At 34.0% G+C, this 25,723-nt stretch overlaps 1 protein-coding gene across 1 annotated transcript; it reads left to right on the forward strand.

Moving 5' to 3' along the window:
* The first annotated feature begins 396 nt into the window (after positions 1 to 396).
* alph (alphabet) lies at positions 397 to 25,135 on the forward strand. Its single transcript, XM_068762935.1, has 4 exons — positions 397 to 1,509; positions 2,547 to 2,664; positions 22,729 to 22,852; positions 24,729 to 25,135. The coding sequence occupies exons 1-4, from the start codon at positions 697 to 699 to the stop codon at positions 24,835 to 24,837; spliced, it is 1,164 nt and encodes a 387-aa protein (XP_068619036.1). The 5' UTR covers positions 397 to 696; the 3' UTR covers positions 24,838 to 25,135.
* The last annotated feature ends 588 nt before the right edge of the window (positions 25,136 to 25,723 follow it).

Consider the following 25,723-nt stretch of genomic DNA (forward strand, 5'->3'; position numbering starts at 1 on the left):
TAATTACTATACTTAAAGAAGCATTTGCCATAGCAATTGATATATTAAAATCAGTTATTCAAATTACTTTATATCATTCCTTTGTTAAGGGTTTGATAATTTTAAAATTAAAAATTTGATGGAATATTAGGCTTTAAAGATCCTCATAGTCAATATTCACCTATTAAATTTATATATATGGATATGTCCTATTGCATAATTTTGTTAATGTTCCAAAATAATTGTGATCATTTTTTATTTTTTTCTTCAAATAATTAAAGAATTTTGTACGCTTTAATAATTTAACACCTAGAAAGTACACAAAATTAAGATTTCGATTGATTTTTTTCTGTAACTACCTGAAAATACTATAAAAAAATAAATCATAGACAAATACTATTTATGTCCGCCATTCATTCTTTTGAGTTGCTTTTTCGTTTTACGATTCCGTAGAGAGCACGATTTGTCATCGAGATCTACGCAATACCGTCGCTTACAATTAATTACGCAAAGGCAGATAAAACAAATAAGGCACCGCGTCTCATTTCATCCAGAACAACATTGTTTAGTGAAATAATATCCTTGTGGTACGAGATCATATCTTTCTTCCAGTGATGCTTTTCCTTGCCTTATACGTTGTCGAACGCGACGTCCGCTCGAGTGCCTGATGGTGCGGGAATTATGTGCGAATAACGGAATAACTCAGACGGACTCAGAATGGGAGCCTTTTTGAACAAACCCGAGACTAAGAAGTACAACGAGAGCGGGGAAGGTAACGGTCTGCGCTATGGCGTGGCGTCGATGCAGGGTTGGCGCGTGGAGATGGAGGACGCTCATCATGCGCAGCTCACTTTGAATGGTACTCTGTCCGATTGGTCTTACTTCGCCGTGTTCGACGGCCACGCAGGGGCGAAGGTTTCGGCACACTGTGCGGACAATCTGCTCGAATGTATCTTGCAGACGGACGAGTTTAGGCGGGAGGAAATAGCGGAAGCAATACGCGCTGGTTTCTTGGATCTGGACAAAAAGATGCGGGAGCTGCCGGAGCTGTCTAACGGCCAGGAGAAATCGGGTTCCACCGCGGTGTGCGCTTTCGTGTCGCCCAAGCAGATATACATAGCCAACTGTGGGGATTCGCGGGCAGTACTGGCTCGTAACGGGGTGCCGATATTCGCGACGCTCGATCACAAGCCGGAGCTCCCGGCGGAGAAGTCGCGCATTGTGCAAGCGGGGGGTTCGGTCATGATTCAACGCGTGAACGGTAGTCTGGCCGTCTCACGGGCACTCGGGGACTACGAGTACAAGAAGGTGCAAAACCGCGGTCCTTGCGAGCAGCTCGTGTCGCCGGAGCCCGAGGTATCGGTGCACGAGCGTTCCGAGGCGGAGGACGAGTTTCTGGTGCTTGCGTGTGACGGCGTCTGGGACGTGATGAGTAACGAGGCGCTCTGTGCCTATGTGCACTCTCTGCTCCAGCTAACGGATGACCTTGTTGCTATAACCAACCAGGTTATTGACACCTGCCTTTATAAGGTAAACATGGAGATTTGTTTTTATTTTTACATTAATTACATAAGACATAACAAATGCTATATAATTTTCACTCAATTGCAAAACTAGAAAATAATTACTGTGTTATTGATATGGTATGTTAATTCATTTATGTGCTATTAGAACATAATTACATCATGTGAAATGATTTAATTAGTATATTTCGTAATTAAATTGTAGGATTAGTTTAATAATAGATTCATTCATTATTTAAAATGTTCTATATATGTTTTAAATGAAACTATTAAGCTAAGAGTACATTATATGTAATACCAATGAAGCATAGAAATATATCTATCTTGTACACAATGCCTTAAGGTTACAATTTGCAATGATTTGTCTTAGTTTTACAGTAACATTGTACAGTTATTAGTAAAATTAAAAATTATACGAAAAATAAGGTGATACATGTAGGTTGATTACAATACATTAAATATCAATACAAAAGATAATTAATAATGAACTTTGATTAAATTGTGAAACATACATTTATTAAATGCGTTACTAAATTTGATAATGATATTAATCTATGATAGATTAAAATTTAATGTAATGGTACTAAGGTGGAGTTTAAATCTAAGAGACTGTGTATGGTGAAGGAAATATCCAATTTTTTATTTGTTATATAGTGGTCTAAATTCATTTTTATTGTATTTATGGTTTCTATTAGGGGGATCCGAAAGTAATGTTGCTTTCTTAAGTTAAATTCACACAACTACATTATAAACAAGTTTTTATTTCTAATTAACAATATATTCACCTTCATTATAAACAACTTTTTGCTATTTAGTGTACAAATTTCTAATGCCTGATCTGTAAAAGTTTTCTGTAATATATGTTGACAGAAATGACTTTACTTTCCGGTCCCCCTAATATTTAAATCATGGCTATGACTAACAGTTGTCATGGTGACACAAGAGAGACATCCTATGGCTGAAATGATAGTGATATTTTTTTTTAAATTGCCTGATCATGGCTGTGTTGTGTATGTATAACTAATGCTATGATAAACTTTACAGGGTAGCAAAGATAACATGAGCATTGTACTGGTGGTGTTCCCTGCTGCTCCGAAGCCAAGTCCCGAAGCGCAGCGTGCCGACCGTGAACTCGACGAGACATTGCGGCAGAGGCTCACAGGTTGCTATTACTCACTTCTGCATGCCTGTTCACATAAGCACAGATACACAGACAGACAGGAGGAGGGGCCTGTAGATAGTAATCGGACCTCTAATGATGCAAGGGGATAGATTCCGTTGGTCACACTCAGGTTTAGTTCATAGCTGTGCTGTTAAAAATTGTGTATGATTGACGCTTTTAATGTTTAGAATTCTGCCTGTGGCTTCCTTAGGCTTTATCCAATTTGAATTTATAGCATTAGGTATCTATATTTTAATATATATGATCTCTAAACTTCGAATTTAAACAAACTAAGTTATTTCAAGTTGAAGTTACATAAGTACAAATACATAATATCTTTATTTACATATTAAAAGGTACAAAGCAATATTTTACTAGTCTTCTTGAAACACTATTGCAATTGTTAATTGCCATTTCAATGGCCGAAAGTACACCTGTGCACACACTTTATCAAGGATAAATTAAATAAAGAGTAGTAAATGGTAGCCCATTATTAGGCTATTAAGATAAATTTTTATTTTATTACTAGAAAATTTATTAATTCTAGAATACATAAGTATTTATAAATCTTCACCAATTTGCCTTACATAATAAATTTGTGGTTGTATATAAAGTAGTTTTTAAAAGAACATTAGATTCTCTATATTATTGCTATACTTCATATTAGTTGTAAATGAGATTTCAATTTAAAACTTGATATAAATATCGTAAATTTTTTTTCTCCTCTACCACAAAATTTCAAGAAAATACGATATTATGTGACAAAATTAGGTAGCATTATAGTATAGTGAATTATTAAGGTCGGCAATTGTTTTAATATTTCGCCGGTTAAACCATACGCCATGACAGGTTACGAATTATCTGTTGCACATAAATTTTTATGAATTGATTTAGTTGTCCAGTTGATTTATTTAAAGGTTTGAATTATATCTTATAAGTTCTATATCCAAACTTCATTTTGCTTCCTAAACCTGAACTTGAGTTGCAACTTATTTCACTGGGTATGTAAAGATATCTTGGATATTATAATTTGATCTCAAAATAAAATGTTTAATACCTCTTGATATATCAAATTTGAATCTTGTTAACATATAGCTCAGTTCCTAAACCTATGGTATATTTACATTTGTCCAATTTTTTTGTAGTATTATTATATTAAATTAGACTGTAGTGAATAAATCAGGAAACCAACGTTAAGGATTTTGCATTTTGAGTAGAAAAAGAAGTTTTATAATTTTATCATAACTACAGTTTTTATTCTTAAATAAGTAGAAGGTGACCAGGATATATAATTAAACTACATAGGACATTTAGTGATTAAAAAACTTAACTGATGTAGGACTCTATTGTTTTGGGACGTAAGTGGGGTGTCCTCAGGGGTGTAAACAAAGCTAGGCCCACATTGGGCGCCAGTTTTAGTCTTCTCACTATTGAATTTACACAAATCTATAACTAAATTGTATGACATGTGGTCATTAAAATATTGTAATATTTGCATTATGGGGTGTGGTTGAAGTGAAATCAGACTGATTGTCCAGAGGAGGCAGAGCTGTCCTTCTTTACGCCCTCTTCTGTTCCACAGACTTTAGGGTCACTATAATGCCCACATCTGGGGCGGCTCCCAGATGTGTTGTTGACAATATCATGCCTTCTAAAACTGTTATAAATAGATATAGGCTTTATTCTTTTTGGGATCTCTTGTCTGGTTGTTCTTTTACATGTCTCCTACAAGCTATATAATTTCTTCTTATCAGTGGTCAACTTTAAGCAGCTCATTGGCTAGATATATTTCCATCTTTTATTGGCTTCCTTTAATCGACAACACATGGGAACATTTCAATGATTTATTTGGACAATATGTCCATTAGATAATATATAAAGATATATTTACTATTTAACATGGTCTAGATATATAAGATAGCAATCTTTACAAATCAGTGTCTTTTGTGCAAACAGATACTATATTAGTTATATATTTCTGAATAACCTTTTATTCTTCCTTGATAGGCTTCCCCCTTAGATTTACAATTGGACCAGTTTAAATTGGCCTGTATCCAGTCTCCCAATATTAACATGATAATGTTGAATGTATGTTGAACGATAGAAAATATGAAGGATGAAAGTGGGAATAAAGAGAGAAATTGTGAAGAATGAGAGGGAAGGTGAAAGTAGGAGGGTGTATATGCCAGTCCCGAAAAAAAGATGGAGAAAGGGCATTTTGAAAAAAAATCGAAATGGTTGTCCATTCAACATGTGGGTAGACATCATACACTGTATGCCGGTCTGTTATCACTAATCTAAAACCTTAAGGCTCCAGAGGTCATCTGTACTGAGTATAATGTCTGCTCCTTGCTACTTCTTACCAATCCACTGGGCTATATAGTGTTCAGGTTTGAGGTGGAGTTAAATTACTTTGTTTATTGTTTTAATGTTATTTAACATGGTTATCTTATATTCTCAAATTTTATATCTGTCTTGCAAGTAAGGTGATAGTGAGATATAGCCTTTATTCCGTAATATCTCATTGAAATATCATCTTTGTTCTTCATGAGTCATCTTATTTTAAGATAAATCTTTGCACACTCTTGAACGCATCAAGGTCTGTAATCAGACTTTGTGATTTCTCTCAGACATTCAAATTTATACATGAGACTGCAACATTTCAAGTACATGCGTAGCGGATGTGTTTGAGATGTACGCAGATTGAGGATTTTTTTAACAGCCCAGAGAAACAACGAAAATCTTCTTATTTTTTAATGTTTTTGAACACGTTTCTGCAATTTGTTCTTCTAACTGGTTGGTATTAGTACTTTATCTTAATGTTCTAATTATAAAACATTGAGAAAAAGTTGCTAAGATTAGTAACCATGATGCAAAATTTATTTATGTATATATCACGTGTGTATATATATAGAAATGTACATTTATGTACGGACTGTCCCCAATATAATTTCTTTTAGGCAGGTAAAAAGATGATATTGCCAACATTTCATAGTATAATTTTAAAAAGGTAAGAGGGGGTGGTGTGACAAAAGAACGGTAGGTTGAATATTTGTGTCATTTACAAGAGTTACATGGTTAATGGGTTACATTAAAAATAAAAAAAAATAGTAATATTTCTTGCTATACTAACAGAAAAAAATTTACAACAAATTAATTTTTTTAACGGTATTAATTTAAAAATATGGGACATATTTTTTTTTAAATAAATTTTCTAAGGTTGGCAACCTGTCTACACTCGATTTCGGCTTGACTATAGGACACACTGTATATTCGTACATATATTTCATTAATTTTTTCCTCTGAATGAACATTTTTCTTTATTTAGTGATAATCGCTATTTCAGTTTAGTAAGACGTCCACTGCTGGGCATAAGCCTCTTACATAAGTTCCCAACAGGACCAATTGGAAGCAGCCTATATTATCTTCTGATCACTTTAACAAGGTCGCCTGTCCATCTTGTAGATGGAAAAGTAGCTGAAGGAATTACTGCAATATTAATTTTGAATTTTTAAATGCTAATAAATTAAATAAATAGTGGGTATTAGATAGTAAATAGAAGAAAAATGTTATGAAATGACATTTAAGTATTTATTAGAATGTAATTTTTAGGATAATCTGTATTTAATAACAGATAATATCATAGATTTGATGTAATAGATACATTTTTAAACTTTACATATCCAAAACAATCATAATGTTTCATAAGCTATTCTCTATTTCATTATTATAGTTGTATTTAGATACAGCTTGTTAAATATTTAATAATAAGTTATGGAGGAAGTTTTTATGTTGATGAGAAGAATTGCAATCTACGGCAACACTTATAATTATAGCGTTTAGTGAGATAAAATAGCACTTGTTTTTGCTTTTCAGATGCTATTTATGAATCCCTTTTAACATAATTATTTATTTTATTTATTTAAAATTATAGGATATATAATATTCATGTCTTTGACAGATGTACTATTTATAATCTGTGTCACAGCTGACAGCATTCCTCGCCTAAAATTGCGAAATAAAGGATACATTCAAATATAATAAAAAAAAATTTTCTAATTAAAAATTGTTACCACATAGACAAGTAATATTTATTGATTAATTAATTTGTTAGTGTGTATGTCTGAAGTTTTTAAATTCTATATCAAATTCGATATTTTATTATCGGTATATTATATTCATAATCCCTTAAAGACTTGTGTAAGTGCCTAATTAAATTATAAATTAACCTTAAAAAGCAAGCTTGTGACATAGTAGCGAGGATGGTAATCTGATGAGTGATTATCTAAATGTGGAGCAAATACTAAAAGGTTGTATTGATTGTGGTTATTATCTTAATATCACTCAAATATAATAAATTCGTTTATATGCACCTAGTTAATAAAAATTCGAATGAATCATATGTGAAGACGGAGAAAAAAAAATTATGCACTAAGTAAATAAAGTAAAACTTGGCATGAATTTTAGTGAGCGAAGACTAAGAAAAAGTTTTTATATATTAAGCAAATAAAGTTACACTTGGAATGAGTCTTTGTGTATTAGGATTAGGATGGAATTTTTCAAACACTATGTTTCAAAACTTTGTGTGTAAAGACTAAGCCAGGTTTTATGCACTATGTATGTGAACCAAAGTTAGTATGAATCTCAGTGTTTAGCTGAGACAGAATTTTACAAGCACCAAGTCAAAGAAATCGAAAATAAACGAAATGGAGAAAAATTGGTATGAGTCTCAGTGTTTAAAGCTAAGACAGAATTTTACAATACTAAGTTGATGAAATTGAAAATAAAAATAAAATGAAACTTAGTGTGCCAAGACTGAGACAAACTTTTTCTGTAATAAGTAAATAAAGTAAAACGTGCTGTGAATCTTAGTATTTGAATCCAAGACAGAAATTCACAAGTACTAAGTCAATGAAATTAAAAATAAAAATAAAATTAAACTTTTTGTGTAAAGACTAAGACAAAGTTTTTTATGCATTAAATAAAATTGGTATGAATCTCAGTGCTTATAAAATTCTTTCCCAGATTTAAACACTGAGTCATTGAAAAAATATATAGAATGCATTAGTGCATACTTTGTCTTAGTCTTCACACACTAAGTGAATGAAGTAAAACTTTGTATGAATTTTTTTAGTGTTTGATGCTATGACAGAATTTTATAAGAACTAAGCCACTCAAATCAAACATGAGATAAAACTTAGTGTGTGGAGACTAACACTAAGTAAATAAACCAAATTTTTGGAAAGAATAGTAGTGAATGGAGACTAAGAATTTTTTTTATAAACACTAAATCTATGTAATAATAATCGAGATGAATGTTTCATGCGTGAAGACTAGGACAAAATTTTATAAACACTAAATCAATGAAATAATAAACAGTGAAACTTAGTGTGCGAAGACTAAGACAGTGTTTTATGTATGAAGACTAGGGTAAATTATTTTTTGAATGAAAAATATATAAATTTTTATTAATACTCTTGAATAAGTGCCAAAAGCAATATAGTAACTAGATTAATTTAGTACAAATAATCTATTAGATGGGTATTTAGTTTGACACACACACATACACACATATGTATGTATATATATATATATAATATGTGTAGTTCTATAAATATATATGGTCTTTGTAATATACAAAGTATATTACAAACACACATACACAATAACTTTCTTCTTAGGTATACGGTAGATTGAATTTATTGGTCTGGAAAATCTGAGTTAGTTTTCATTTGCATATTTATATCAGACAATGTTGCACAAGATATATACGTCATAATCTTTAATCGCATGCAGTCTGACGTCTCATTTAAATGCTCATTCATGTGTATTGAATTATTAAAATTTATTGAATAAATTCTTAGCGGTAATGGCACAGTTACATATATACATGGTGTTTAGTGCAAAACATGAAAGTAATGCTGTCATGTTTCCTAGGAACAACTTTTTTTCCTCACACCAACCATTGTAATCAAGTATGTTTGATGTTCTAACTCAATTCAAAGACACTTGTTGGACAGACATATCGTTGGATTTTTAAGATGAATACAATAATTAATTTATTTGTGTCCTAGGTCTTGTGTCTGTCGGCCAAATGTCAATACGATTTTAGTGTAGGTTTGCTTGTCATGCGAGGGGATGGAGGTGGGGGGGATAGGGGGATATTAGGTTAGTGTGACAAGTAGTGACACGGTGGGACGAGGAGGTCTAGAAAAACGTGATGATCACCTTTAATGTACTACAATGCTGATTAAAGATATCTTAGAATATTTAGAAAACAATTTTTATTCTGTTATTACTAAAAATCTAAATTTTGTATAATAACATATTATTTTCAAAGTGAAGGGTAGATCTAGATCTTGTGACATAACCTTCAGGGGTATAGCAGAAAGTGTTACAAGTCAGGAGGGGTTTAGAAGTGAAAATGGATTCAAAATTCGGTAAACAATGTACTTGTGTAAACAAGGTGAAGTCATGCATCTTTATATACTTGAATTGCATGACGTTTGGCGTTTACTGCGCTACATTTTTATGATGGAACATGCAACATTCCCATAAAACTATTCTAAGACTTACATATTATATTTCTGTGTCACCAACGTATTTCGTGCGCCACTGTACTATGTCTTAGGTTAAAGTAATGTATATTTTTGAGATAGTTATCTATATACATAGTGTATATATATATATATATATATATATATATATTAACAGGTAAAAAGGCTTTAAGCGGTGAACATATCGCTCATTTTCTGTCATTAAATGTATGGTACACTTTAAATTACAATCATTTCAAAATAATGAATAATGTAATGATAATAAAGTAAAAAAAGTGTTTTCAAAGTTCAGATTATTTTTTGCTATCTGTTTCTGGAGGCTTTACAGCCAGAAGTTATTTGCTTGTGGCATTACTTTCCGGTCCATGTAATACATATAACCAATCAACCTGATAATTTGTTTATATATATTTATGAAAAGGTATTTTCCATGTAAAGATTTATTTTATTTATAACATTATAATAATGTCGCAGCGATTATTTAATTTAAAAAAAAAATAGTAGCTAGAGTTAAGATAGAGATTTACAATTTTTAAATTTTAGTTTTTGCGAGATAAATCCAGTTTTAGTACCTTAGCATAGCTCAGTGGTCAGTGGTTGGCTTTTTTGTCAGTATTGGAGGTTCTTTGTTGTTCTAAGTTGAAGAATGCTAGGGTAGTGAAGAGTGCTAAAAATATATATATATATATATATATAATTAAGACTATACAAGTCATCACTTAAAGTGATACTATGTAGTTAATATATAATAGAAATATCTTGATGGACTTTGTTTAGAGAGTGTGATGCTTTTGAGTATATTATTGATTACATTTTTCTGCGGTTAAATTATACAGGGTGATTATCAATGAAAACGGGTGAATGTATAGCTTATTTTTCAGCAAAGCGCTTCAAAGATTTTACACCTATATCCAATCGTCTCATATGAAGTTATTTAGACTAAACTTTTTACTATAGACAGATAACTGTCGGTATTACAGTTTACAGTAGTGTTTTCCAATGTGTGGTCCACGCCCAACAGGGGGGAGGGGGCAATTAGTAAAAAGTTAAACCCTTTCGCTTTAATATAATAATTATGTATGTTACATAGGGGACTGGCTAAGGTGAAGCATGGCACAAAATAGGTTGAAATCTGATTTTTGAAAACTGTTTTTCAGACTATATTACCATTGCGTTACTTTTTATTTTTGAATCTTATGAATTTTAAGGTCAACCATATATTAAATGACAGCAAATGTGCAAAATGTTCACGCCTTTGAACCCTTTACATATATGACTAATCGTGCTTTTCTGTTCAACCTGAAATATGGTACAGTAGTGCACGAAATACATTGGTGACACAAAAATTATGTGTAAAATTAATATTTTAGAGTGAATATATATTGACACAACATAATATATACACTAATTTAAAGCTTTTTGCCATTATTGTTTTTATTTTTTTTTTAATTTTATGCACTGGATTAAATTCGGTGTTTTAAAACTAAGCTAAAAATTAGTTAGTTTTATTAAACCCAAGTGTATTGTGTGGCCATTTTGTTTTATGTATATGACCTTCATATTTAGGTGTACAATAGAAATATGTTTTAATTTAACAATTGTAGTGACGTAATGTGAGTATATTGAAAAGACAAATTTAGTCATTGGAATGAAAATTTATTTATTTAAATCTAATTGCTGTTTTAACTTGATATATTTAATTTTCGACTTGTGTATGTAATGTTCGATATTGTTGAAGGTGTGTGATATGTGATCGTCGTTATTATTTATTCACTTGAGTGGTTAAGATATGAAAAAATATTTTTATTATTGTTACATATATTTGCATTATTAAACAATGTTTTGAAAGCAACACAATGTTTCATTGCTTTGGTCCTGGCCCTTGTTTAGAGATGTAGTATTCTTTTTTTTTTTAATTATTTTTTTTAAATTTTAACGAGAGGGTTAAAGCAATGAACGTGTGGCCGTGCTCGCGGCGCGATCGAATCTGTCGCTTGCCGCGTGGTCAATTTGCATTTATATATAGTGAAGCCGTATTACATGTGCGTTCAACTAATCACACGTTTCGCAGCTCTTATCGATCCTATTTGTTCTACGCGAGTTGAGCGTGTCGTGATCAAGTTTAAAAATGATTTATTTATTTTATATATAATTACTGAATAATCTCGTTTGTGTTTTTGAACCGAAAAATGTGCGGATAAGTTTATTAGATTTGGGTCTGAGGTTTTTTAACTGCGTTTGTTGGACACTCAGTTTATGTATCTTAAAACACTTGTTTAGTTAACATTACCAAAGAACTAAGAGCTTGTTGTTTCTAGAAGAGATAGATTCTGTTCGTGTTGTAAAAACGTGTCAAGCGAGCCATGATAGTGTCATAGTGCCAATTGATCCAATTTTGACCCTGAGCCTTCCTTGACCAGCTCTCTAGTACTGATATTTGCTTGTTGCTCCATTAACACTTGAAGGACGCTCAGATGTCTCATGTCATGGATTTCGATAAAATATCCATGACAAACTTTCGCGTATGAAGCTGTCTGTCCACCTAGTGGGTGGACAAGCACCCACAAAGTGGACAAGCACCCTCAAAGTGGACAAGCACCCACAAAGTGGACAAGCACCCACAAAGTGGACAAGCACCCACAAAGTGGACAAGCACCCACAAAGTGGACAAGCACCCACAAAGTGGACAAGCACCCACAAAGTGGACAAGCACCCACAAAGTGGACAAGCACCCACAAAGTGGACAAGCACCCACAAAGTGGACAAGCACCCACAAAGTGGACAAGCACCCACAAAGTGGACAAGCACCCACAAAGTGGACAAGCACCCACAAAGTGGACAAGCACCCACAAAGTGGACAAGCACCCACAAAGTGGACAAGCACCCACAAAGTGGACAAGCACCCACAAAGTGGACAAGCACCCACAAAGTGGACAAGCATCCACAAAGTGGACAAGCACCCACAAAGTGGACAAGCACCCACAAAGTGGACAAGCACCCACAAAGTGGACAAGCACCCACAAAGTGGACAAGCACCCACAAAGTGGACAAGCACCCACAAAGTGGACAAGCACCCACAAAGTGGACAAGCACCCACAAAGTGGACAAGCACCCACAAAATGGACAAGCACCCACAAAATGGACAAGCACCCACAAAGTGGACAACCTAGATGGTGATTTTCCACCAATGGTTCTTTTGATTTATTTCTTACTGTTACTTCTAAAGATAAACATAAAATTCATTTATTCAACATTGGAACTTTTAACACAACTTTCATTGGTCGTCAACATGTTATTTGTTTATTTTTTAACCTATTTTATTTTTGAATATTCTGCTTCGCAATGTGTTACAATTGTGGTGAAGAAGCAGAAAGAAACTTCGTCCCATAAGGTAGACAGACTTATTAATAAAATTAAAGGTGAATAAAAGATCGGTAATTGTTTTTATATTTCGCATACTAACCTTACGCCGTGACGGAATAGGAATAGTTATCTGTTGTGTATTAATTTTTGTATTGACTAAATTATCTTCAGTTTTCTCGTTGATTTCATACAAAGTTTTTTTTATATACTTAAATATTTTCATATTAGTTGTTAAGCGTAGAGTAGTGGTTGCACTACGGTAGAGACATGCGATCGTAGGTCGCGGATTCGATTCCCCGGGATACAATATTATATAATTCACTTCTTGTGCGTTATACATAAAGGATTGCCACTGCTCACAAATTTCTAAATGATGGACAGCAGCGTCCTCTGAATACCATACCATGGTATATCCCGTTATAATAGCATAGTGGACGTCTATGGGTTGAAACGACGTAAAAAGCCAGATCATTTTTATTAGCGGTTCGGAGCTGGACGAGCACACACGCACACACACGCACCCAAACGAACACACGCACCCACCCGCACGCACGCGCGCGCACACACACACACACACACACACACACGTACACACACACGCACGCACACGCGCTCGCACACACACACACACACACACGTACACACACACGAACGCACACGCGCGCGCACACACACACACACGCGCACACGCACACACACGCGCACACACACACGTACATATATAAATAAATATATATATACTTTCCTCAGAGGAGTATATATATACGTTTGTATGCATTTAAGTACATAGAAGTATCGTGACCTAAAACGAATGGTTTGCTCCTTAACCCTTTGCACTCCAGCCTAGTAATGCATAGAGGCTACCAGCAACTCCAGCACTATATTAGTTCCAAGTACATACCTATGATGTAGAAGAAAAATAGAGTCGTTTCAATAAAACAAAATTTTTATTTCTTAGCTATTTTATAAACAAAACATATTCTAACTTATATTATAAAAGAAAAACATAAATTTTAGGACTTAAAATTTCTTAAAGTGTGATATCTTTCGAAACAATTGCCCATATGCATTCGCGGTTTACCGGGACAAGTATCACAGTATTCCGAAGTTGTGCTCCTTACTTGTGTCGCGCCATGTATGCCATATAGAATCTTTGGAAAGAGTTTTATTTTTCAATTTGTTCCTGGCGTAACTATTTGTTTCTGACACTATTTCGTCCACTAACTCTTCCGTGAAATACAGTTTAAAAAATTGTAATGGTTCCTCGATGTTGAAAACTTGTGGCCCTGGTATTTTATTTCCTGTTGAAAAATTGATTTTTTCCAAAGGAATGTCGCTTCCCGTAATATTACTCCATACATCGCCGTCTACAGATGGTGTATCTTCGTCCTCTAAATCTGATTCAATAATTGCAATTCTTTTTTTTTTCTAACTACTATTACGTCACTATCGTCACTATCTGTCTCTAAATGATCTTCTAATTCTATTTCACTTAAATCGTCGGCAAGCAACGCAAAATCGAGTTCATCTTCCACATCACTTATTTCACAACTATCGTCAAAATTTTCGCCTTCCATCTTCACTAGGGTTATAACGTTATGAGTGTAACGAAATAAACTTAAATAGAGCACTTTTTACTCTTATTACAATGTAAGCATAATAAACGTATCATAAACACTATAAGATAAGCACAGACTATTTTGCTTACCTAACTGTTAAGGGCACCAAGGCAGCAAAACAACCATGTCGCCGCTACGGCGACAGCGGATTTATTGTTAGCTTTTTAATGTCGCAAATACGGCGACAACGGAGTGCAAAGGGTTAATATAAAGTTAGACATTTGAATCCTGTTTACACTTAGTTAAGTGCCTAAGCATAGGGTACAAACTAGAGTTTTGACAAGTTTTTTGCCTCTCTTAGTACAAGAGGGAAAATAAAGTGATCACTGAAACATTTTGAATTAATGTACAGGAACAAATAGTAAACAATAATTAATTTTAATATGTAGTAATCGGAATTTTGAAAACGCTTCTTACTATATAGTCATTATTATCTCGTTTATTTGTTATTTTCGTAACAATTGACTTTTGGATAGGGTGTATCATATATTTGTTGACAGTAAATGAGCGGTACGTTTATCCTTTTAAAGCTATAATGCTTTTTTTTTCCAATCAGCGAACATCGAATATTATCAGCTATATTTAGCGTGCTATATCGCATGTAGCTAATAGCATAGCCGACACAGTGTCTGGCGCTCTAGATATAGCTACCAACCGCGATGTCTTCATTTATTTAATATTTCTGAAACTATTTATTTTTCATAACTTTTATTATGGTATATCATACATTAATTGAGAGAGTAAAGGATATATATTAACCCCATTAAAGCATTAATATTTACACATATAGTTATGTTATATGTGATTTAATCACGGTATGTCACTTCATTTCTTACGTCATTACGTGTTTTGAGGTTATGTGATGATTTTGTCGGTGTTGCCAGTGATTAAGAATGAATGAATTGTATTTTAGTTCGGAATGTAAAAAAAAAATACGTATTTATATGGAGCGTGTATTTTAAAACGGGTCAATGTGATTTAGTTTCGCCCTTCGCCAAGGCTGCGAAATCCAATTACCTCTGCCTAGCATCGGCCTCGTGGATCGTACATTTTAAGTCTTCTTTCTATTCCGCGACGGTGTTTTATTTTATTAACTTCGGAAAACTTACATCTAGAATGAATAGCAATAAAAGAATTTAAATAAAACAAGGTAATTTTTAAGTAGTATAAGGTAAAGTAAATATAAGTCGTAAGGCTTTTTACGATAGTGTGGAAAGCACGAACGATGTAAAAATAACGATATGTTGATATATTTAGTAACAGGCAATAAGAGTAGAGCCAAAAATCGGTCAGATTATCATAAAATAGGAAATATAATAAGTAATAATGTAAACAAAATCCAAACTGAATTAGAAATTATTAAACCTATGTTATAGTCTCTGAAACTTAACAATAGAGGTGAGAATGCGTGAGAAAAAAAACTGCACATATATATTGCCGTTTTTTTTTTCATTTAAAGTACAGTATTAACCAGGTGTGTGCAACCTTTTCAATCAACTGGCCTATTTAAATTTTAAAATGTCAATTCATTTCAAACAATTGTCAAGTCGCACATATAGTAACATTTATTAATAATCTACAAATTTATATTTATAATAAACATTACAGTAAAAATGTAAAATTAAATAATGTTTTCATATATGAATTCAATACATAATAATCGCGCAAAAGTGTCTTCGTATTGCATGTTTGAACAAGTCGCTATGTAACTCGACAGAAACAAATTGTTTTAGTTTAGTATGTACTACTATTTAATTGTAATTAATTTTATAATAATATATCGATGGAAGAAAGTCGATAAAATAAATTCAATTTAGAAATGCTAGGCGAGCCGCATAATGTTTAAACGGTTGCAAACGGCCCGCGGGCCGCATGTTGGTCATCCCTGATATAAACAATTATACAGTCGTTAATATAAATATTAGATTATATTTAATTGTACATATACTAAACTACAGGTAAATCTAATATATAAGATTTTAGTGTCACGGTGTGCGTGATTGAATGACTCCGAAACGGCTCGACTGATTTTCGTGAATCTTAGCTTGCACATCGGCCAGGGTGGAGAATCAGACATCTATTTTTATCCCCCTAAATGTTAAGGGTGGTCCACCCCTAAATTTTTTTGAAAAAAAAATTGTTTTTATTTTTTATGATACAACATACAAAAATACATACAACCCTAAATTTTCACCCCTCTACGATCAACCCTTATTTTTTATTTGTTAATTAAAAACTTTATTATGTTTTGCAAAACAATGTTTTGATCGGTTAGTTATATATATGAATACACATTTCTATATTAACAGTCAAGGTCAAGTTTAAGAACGTTGTATCGACCAGATCGTGTCGTGACTTGCGTGCGCGACTGTACATACGTTTATGTGAAATGTTAAACCCGATGAAAAATGTAAACATGTAAGCGATATACACCGCGATTTATTACAGGTGTAAAAGGTTTAAAGAGATTGTGGCCAAAGAGTTTTTAACCTATTTTATTTTTTATTCTCGAATGGTTCAATAACTTCTCGTAGTACAAAGCCTGGATGGACATAGTAAACAATAACTAATTTTAATATACGAATAATACGAATTTTGAAAACAGTTTTCCTTACTTACTTCTTATGTCATTATGTGATACCATTGATTTTTAGATAGCGTACCATACATAAGTTGATAACAAGTGAGGTGTAAATTCACGTTTTTAAGGCTTTTATACCAATAACCAACTAATTGTAGTAATTAATATATTCATTGTGTACAAATTAACATTGTTGACTAGAAATTTTACTGAAAATTTATCTTTTTTTATCAGCCGGGTTCCGTATTTTCATATCATGTAACTTTTTCGTTTGAGAACGGTAAAATTGGTCTACGTAGCGACAAAATCAAAAACACCACTGTAAAAAAAAGCCGCTACCCTACTGATAGAGCGTCACCAAGTTCAATAGTTGCACCGGGGATATATAAATAATTTTGTAAGTTTGGTGTAGTATCATGTTCGTTCCACTCTTCTTTCAAATCGTCGTCGCTATCTGATGCTATATTTTTTTCTTTTGTTATCTAATAGATTCAGGCTTTACTATTAATAACTAGTTGTGCCCGCGACATTGTCCGCGTGAAATTCGAAAAGTATATTATTACTTTAAAATTTTTTCTAAAACAAAATGAGCCTAAGTTACTCCTTATTATATTAGCTATCTGCCCCTCAAAACCGGTTAAGCCATTTCAGAGATCAACTGGAATAGACCGACATGTATGACAGATATATGTGTCATATATATATATATATATATATATATATATATATATATATTCATGTAGATTTATTTTAATATTACAAACAGACATTCTGATTTTACTTATTTGTATAGATAAACTTTTAAATTTAGATTTTTAACTAAGAAACGGTATGGCTAAATTCTGGCTTTACCTCGCGGAAGTCCATCCTAACTAAGAAAGGTAATAATATATAGCTACTTCCGCTATGCAGCAGTAGTCGTGCAATGAAATGCACCGCCCGCCAGCCCGCTGATAAATGCGCGTGAGTCTCTGGACTCGGTGTTTAGCACCGGACGGTCTAACATCTCCTGAGGATGCCTCGTGGAGGAGTGAAACACGTGTAGAGTAGAATAACGGTGGTAGTTGTTTCGCATTATTTCCCGCACGAGCATTTATCAGTGGACTGGCGGGCGGTGCACTTCATTGCATGACTACTGCTGCATAGCGGAAGTGGCTATATATTAGTACCTTTCTTAGGATGGACTTCCGCAAGGTAACGCCTGAATTTATGCAGATTTTAAAACGTACGAGTTTGTTTCCACGTGCTGTGTTAGGCGTTTGTCTTATAAATTTCTTTGCGGTCTTAACACGTTCAGTGCCACGGCAATTTTAGATTTTTCATTCAAGCCGCTTTGGGGCATATACAACCAACATTTTAAAAATTAAAAAAAGTCGTTTAAGACGTATGCTTTTTCAATACTGCTGTAATTAGCTGGAAAAAGTTATAAATTTTAATATGCGTTTAGTACGCGCATGCGTGTTGTGAATTTATCTATATTCGACCCTACAATTCATTTGTTTTAAGAATCCTTTGTTTTTCAATGAGAACTGCAAATAGCCTGAAGTGAAAGTGCAGCGGGGGTCGTATACGCCCCGCATGGCATGGAATGTGTTAACGTTGACCATATACCGGAAAGTACAGCTATCCCCCGATTTACACGGTAGATACGTTCCTGAGAAAAACGTGTAAATCGAAAATTAAAAATTTTCAAGTCAAAACCGTGTAAATCGAAAAACTCGCAGAAAATGCATTATTTTGCTATTTAACAGTTAATTTTAGGTGTACACAGAAATAAAAATAGAATGCATTGAAAAGTTAAAATATTTAATATATTACGGAAAAACTGTTTTTTTTTTAATTACAATATACATTAAACAGAACAAAAAAGAAATTAATCTCATTCTTTTTTTGGAATCGAAGGTTCGAATTCACTTTAATCACTCGAAGTTATTTGTGCCGATACGATGTTTGAAGCAGAAATATTTACATTACGAGAGATGGTAATAAAAACGGTTATTAAAACAAAAAAAACTTATTCGAAAAACCGTGTAAAAGCGAAAACGTGTAAAACAAGTACCGTGTAAATCGGGGGATAGGTGTAATGTCGTTTCTGTCGACATATTTAAGAGAAAAACCGATTGATTTTCACCGCTCCGGCATGTATACTAGATGTGCAAAAGGTTGTTGATAACGAAAGTGAAAATATTGTTGATTAGAAATAAAAACTTGTTAAAAATGTTGTCGTGCGAATTTAAATTTAAGCGACATTACTTTCAAGTCCCGCTAATATATCAAATATTACTAATAGCAGTGCAATTGACGTTCTGCTGCGCTTTCTGTGTACAGTCATCAAGACAAATTGGATGACGAAATCATTGGCAACACGTAATTGCCTTGAAAAAACCCACCCGTCATTGTCTTCTTCAGTGATCCATCTAATTGGTTTAATGGAATTAATCCATAGTAAGTTTTAAATCCGTGTTATAAATAACTCTGTTATAAAATGCCTTGAATTGATGTCGTCTGGAAGCTTCAATAGGATGATTTTATATGTAGTCTATATACGTGCCGCTCGGAGAGTATTCAAAATATCTATAATCAAGTAGACATTTACATGCGTTTTTGAATTGTCGATTATTTTAACATTATAAGTAAGGTACTGCCGTCTCGGAACGCTGATCTGTTGAGAAGAGCCGGGAAACTCAACAGTTTTTGATGTGACTCAACAGATTTTGACGTTATTATATTAATCATGAGTCGACAATCTAAATCAGAGTTCCTCAAACTTTTTTGTGTGGTAGACCGCTTGCCATGTTTTTCCGTGTTGGGTAGACCCCCTACTTACCTGATATTGACTTCCTGTAAATTTCTAACTGTAGTGAAGTTTAGTGTTGAAAACTTAAAGTAAAAACACATGTTAATTTATACATTTATTAATTGAATTTAAATTAAAACTGCTCAAAATAAAATTTTGTATCTGTTATGTAAAATATACGTAACATTAAATAAACTGCGACTCTTAGGTTTTTAAAAGTAAAAAATGTATTGCGACCACAAAGTGAATATCAACATCCTACAACTTACACAATTTTATAAACATATGTAATAATTTTTTTACTTCATAGGTACTTTTATAAATAATGTAAATGTTTTGATATTATAGGATAGTATGATATAAGTAAATAGGTACTATCAGTGTATGTGTTGAGATCCACTATCGTGGACCCCCATTTTTTTTTCGCTGACGTAGACCCCTTGCAGGTTGTCATAGAACCCTATAGGTCGATAATGACCACTTTGGAAATCACTGATCTAAATCATGGATGCACAGACCGCGGCTCGCCGGTCGAATACCGGTGGCCCGCCGACAGCAAAAATAATACTCTCATACATTAGAAAAATATTGAATTCTATTCCAGAATAAAACCAAAAAAATTTAATTACATATACTTCTGGCGGCCGGCCCGCCGTCAGTTCATGATTTTCTCGAGTGGCTCCTAGTCTTAATAAGTCTGTGCAACCGTGATCTAAATTCTACACATTTCGATCAATTAATAACTCTTGAATGCTATAATAACATTTATTCAATAACTAGCTGCGCCCGTGACTTCGTTCGCGTGAAATTCGACAAAAAAGTCTAACATAAAATTGGCCTAAGCTACTCCTTATTATATCAGCTGTCTGCCAGTCCCGTCAAAATCGGTTCAACCATTTTAGAGATCAGATGGAATAGACAGACATGTATGACAGATATATGTCCCGTATATATATTCATGTGGATGTAGTTAAAAGCGTTTATTTTAATATTACAAACATACACTCTGATTTTATTTATTTTGTAGATATACTTTTTAAATTTAGATTTTAAACTAAGAAACGGTAGGGCTAAGATATCTTATGGAACTTTGTTATATATGCGTACACCCAGACCAACGAAGGATGAAACGATATAATTGATCTATACATTACGGTAATCTGAATATGCCATGTAATTATTTTTTTATATATAAAAAGGTAACGTTCAAAATACCGAAATATTTGAAGACGAAGGTCCTTCACCAATGTGTTGATGGTGATGATATATGAATACGAGACGTGGTCACTTACGACCTGCATCGTAAGTAAGCTCAATATCACCCAGAGAGCAACAGAGATGGCTATGTTTGGAGTTTCGCTGCGAGATCGAAACGGAAATGAGGAGATTCGCAAAAGAACAAAGATCACCGACGAAGAATTGCCCGTCTGAAATGGCAGTGGCACATTGCTCGTGTTACCGATGGTTTTTTTTAGCCCCCGCTATTGGGGATCTCTCGTTCCACCTCTATTTATTTGGGAACAGGGTTTTTTATTTCCTCAAAAAAAATTTTCACATAATTTTTAATTTTTTTCTTATCTTCCTTGCCTCACTTTCGTAACCGATGGTTGGGGCCGAAACGTGCGTGTGACCACGAGCTGGTAGACGAGGCGAGGGTAGGCCCCCCACTTGGTGCACCTAGGACATATTTAACCCTAAAATGCATGACTTTTATTCATACCCTTAAAAAAATATATTTATCTTGCAGATAAGTACATTAAAATGCAGGGCAAAAAATAAAAATAAAATGTATGTAACATTTTTAAACTTACTTTTAAAAAAAACCTTATGTTGCATATATACAACATTACGCATTTAGTCTCTCATTTAACGTTTAAGTGGTATGTTGCAGTTTTACATCATTATGCATTTAAGGGTTAAAGTCGCAGCAAGTCCCTGGATGCGAGTAGCGCTGGACCCTTCGTCATAGCGATCTATCTGGGTGGCCTATGTCTTGTCGTAGGCGTCCATCGGCTGAAAAGCAGAAGAAAAACTTTTCACTATGATCTCATGTCTGTTGTAGATTTTAATAAGAAGTGGTTCAAGGTGGCTTCGAGCCTCTTGCCTCTTAACTTGCCAATACGTCACCTTCGTATCGCCATGTGACGTCATCGCTCATGATTTTGAAATACAAACTCCGATGCAGCCCCGTCTTTGCATTGTCCATAAGACTTGTAATTTTAGATAGTTTTAAAAGTCTGTTGGCTTTTGAAATACCTTATCGTTATCTATGTTTGTGTATTATTCAGAATTGTAAACACTACACAAAGACTTTGTGGTATTTTATATTTGAAACAAAAACTTTGCTAAAAATAAAGATTAATCATGTAACGTCATCGGAGTGATTCGCCGGGCGGACAAAGACTTGTAATTGTCCGTGCGGTTAACAAATGCAGTGTGATCGATGTACAAGTTGTTATACAGGGTGATTGATTTTATATCTACTTCCAATCGACCCGTTCCCAGTGATCACTCTGAAATAGGACAGTAATTAATTTCGTAATTCTCTATAATGTTTGCTTTTAAAGAATACAAAACTTCACAATGGATGTACATGTAATGCACGCGGGGTCAAGTTGTACTGACCAACCTAGTGCCTAGGGGTCTGACTTTCTTTTTACGCCCCCTGATGGCACCCTAAAACAATATGGTCCCAAATTTACGTTTTAAAACACTACGTTCTACAATTTTAATATTTTGTAATTCGGATTTTGAAAATACATTTTCTACTTAACTATTTTCTATATTTATTTCTAAAATCATTAATTATTGGATAGATTGCTTATATGTGGTCGATGGTGGGTTGATGGTCGAACGATAAAGGCGGCCACAAGTCTTTATTTTATTCCTAACAGCGTAACAACCTTTTCAATCTATATTTCTCGTGACATTACATTGACTTGATGGTTGAACGTTAAGAAAACAAAAGTAAGTTAGTTACTTTTATGAAGTTATATGTAAATAAAAACTTAACTCGGTTTAATACATATATATAGGGGTCACCATTAGCACCTATAACATATACCGTCTTATTAAGCATTTCACTTTTTTAAGTAATTAATTTCGCACATATTTTCATTGGTTAAACTAAACATGTGTCGTCCATAGCCCTGATCGAGCGCAACGCGGGCCAGGAGGAGCGCGAGGAGATCTGTCACTTCTCCTCGGTGCTGAAGCAGCTGGTGGAGGAGGATATACCCGGTCTGCCGCCCGGAGGTGGTCTAGCAGCCAAGTGAGTATCACAATTTGCTAACATCGATCAGCTGCTATTGGCAAACATCATCGTCATCAATTCAACCATCGGACGTTGCCTGATGGACATGGTTCTTCCTCATTGAATTTCAATAGGACTGGGTTGGAAGCGACCAACCAACATCCGATGTTTTAAACACGGAAGTCAGTCAAGTCAACTTTCTTTTTTGTTGTTTATTTGTTTCAAAAAGTTTTTATAGTATAGTTATTTTAATCGCCCAATCAAACATTAATCACTAGAGCTGTCTCGCTCGCACAGTGCCTACCATGCACAGACTTCGGGGGGTTCATTCACCCACGAGTTGTACTACCCAAATATATTAATACAGCTACAAAATAAATAAGTCAAGTTGCCTCATCCTCCATCTTGTGTCTTATGCAGGTTCGGAAATCCGAATGTTTTAGTTTAGTATAGTTCACGGACTGTTCCGTTTCGTGAACTCATTTACGATGAAGCTGTGGAAGCCATTAACAATACAAGCCAAGAGAAGCGAAGAACAAATAGGCGTAGGAACAAGCCAGAAGAGAATCAAGAACCAAATCCATTACCAATATTGAATACAGTGTACCTTATACGTTCGACGAATTTTTACTCAACGGCCTATCTCCTACAGTTTATTAGGAATATGATATAAATAAATTACCTGTGTTTATAATGAAGAGAAGTCATGATTACGCAAGGTATTAAATCATGACTCCATAGTAGTATTTGCAGTAGTAAACATATTGTCATCGCTTCGTCTTTACATTGTTTAGTCATATATTTATATTCAGGTTGCGTGTTGTTTTTTTTTTCATTTGGCTTACACAGAACTGAGTGTGTATGTTTAACATGGTTGATTACATGTAATACGTTTTGCTTGTCATATGTGAATAATGGCGGTCTTAGGCTTAGGTCTTATTATGGTTTGCATTGGACTTCTATAAGTTTATGGGCGCCTGGTCTCTATGGTTTTTGACATGACTGTTGTTAAGTCAGTTCGTTTTACCTGTCAATGCTAATTTATGTTTTATGATAATTTTTGTTTCCTAAAAATAAAGTAGATTCATAATATCTGAGATTTAATAAGGAATCCACATTGGTGACCCCGACGTGATATGAACACGCAACCTTCTGATCTGGAGTCTGACCCAAGAGTGTTGACATTACGACGATAATGTGGAAAGATGAAATTTACTATAGTTTTAAGAATATTACAAATTTAAAAATTTAATTCGGCGCTTAAAGAAATGCTAAAAGAGTACTTCCTTGGCCTCTTAAAGAGGATATTGTGTAGCATCATGTCACAGTGATATACGAAATTCAATATCTAATGGATTCAGGCGTTATTTTGCGGAAGTCCGTCCTAATTAAAAAAAGGACCAATATATAGCTACTTCCGCCAATGCAGTAGTAGTCGTGCAGTAAAGTGCACCGCCCGCCAACCTGCTGATAAATGCGCATGCGGCAAATAATGCGAATTACACAATTACCACCGTTAAATCACTCAACACTTGATTCACCCCTCTACGGGGCATCCTCAGGAGTAATGTTACACCTATTAGTGCCTGACTCTGTATATTGCACGACTGCTACTGCATTGGCGGAAGTAGCCATATGTTGGTCCTTTTCTTACATACGAAATTCATTTGAATGACAGTTGCGCCATCTGTCGAAAATTAGTCACACCAACTTAGAAATATTTGTGATCATCACATGATCAAATGTATAGTTTACACGATTCTACAAAGTACATACAGACAAACATTATATATATATATATATATATATATATATATATATATATAGAGAGAGAGAGAGAGAGAGAGAGAGAAATTGAAAATTTGATAACAAAGTTTTTTTCCATTGTTCACAGGCAAGCGCTCCTGGACAAGATATACAGGGAGTACTACCCAGAGCACGCGGACAGCTCCGACACCTTCGATTGCCAGGCAGAGCTGGCGGATGCGTTTGGCGCCAACTGAGCGTCGCCCGAGCGAACTCGTACGTCTCCACTAGTGTTCTAGAACGTTCCACTAGTTTTCGAGAACGTTCTACAACGTTATCTAAACAACTATTGTTAGAATTATGAAGGAATCGTTTGCTCATTTGCATTTTACATTTATTTTATTCACTGACCCCTTGGATTATCTATCTAGCCTTGTTTATTTATTACATAGGATCATTAAAAGTGACCACCCTCTATTAAGGGTCCTTCAAATTAAAGCTACGAAGGCTTCAAGGGTGATGATCCGAGATGAGCACATAAGAAATTCATATGGGTCTTTTAAAACCCTTCTCATTAATTCGAAAATTATTGATTAAATAAAAAAAATATTTTAAGTAAATTTAGTAATATCAAAAGTATGGAAGTCTTTAACAAGCAAAGAAATATGTAAAATAACAAAAATTAATTTATCGTACATTCGATTTAAATGCAAATGTTATCATTTGAATTGCTTGATGCAAAAGATAAGGGCCCTGTTACTAGAGAACGGTGATAAACCTCAGCGCAGTTCTTCGATATCGCAAACGATTTCTACATTATTTCTAGTTTTTAATAATTACTTTCGTACTAAATGATGCATAACAAACCGGTGAAATGCAAGCACTAGTGGAACTACGATAGTAGAGCTATTAGGAGAATAATGAAGAAGCAAACGTCATACCAAGTGCGACCCTGTGATTGGCGACACTCGATTTCATTGTAAATAGAGCACATAGGATCAGGGGTCCTCTTCGTTTCTTATTTTTATTTGTAAACTAAATGTCCTGATACGTCGCTCTGACAGGAGATATATTGTCTATGGCACACAACTGTCAACTGTGTTTCTTTCAATAAATATTAAAATCGATTTTTTTAAAAAAAAA

The sequence above is a fragment of the Battus philenor genome, unplaced genomic scaffold (genome assembly GCF_028537555.1).
Source record: "Battus philenor isolate CCGP_79_NKW_IND1 unplaced genomic scaffold, ilBatPhil1.0.hap1 SCAF_17, whole genome shotgun sequence".
NCBI lineage: Eukaryota > Metazoa > Arthropoda > Insecta > Lepidoptera > Papilionidae > Battus > Battus philenor.

Excerpts from the sequence above, each read along its gene's own strand:
- alph (XM_068762935.1), top strand. The coding sequence starts at position 697 with ATGGGAGCCTTTTTGAACAAACCCGAGACTAAGAAGTACAACGAGAGC. Across the intron at positions 1,510-2,546 it reads TTGACACCTGCCTTTATAAG|GGTAGCAAAGATAACATGAG; the intron begins GTAAACATGGAG and ends TAAACTTTACAG. Across the intron at positions 2,665-22,728 it reads ATTGCGGCAGAGGCTCACAG|CCCTGATCGAGCGCAACGCG; the intron begins GTTGCTATTACT and ends TGTCGTCCATAG.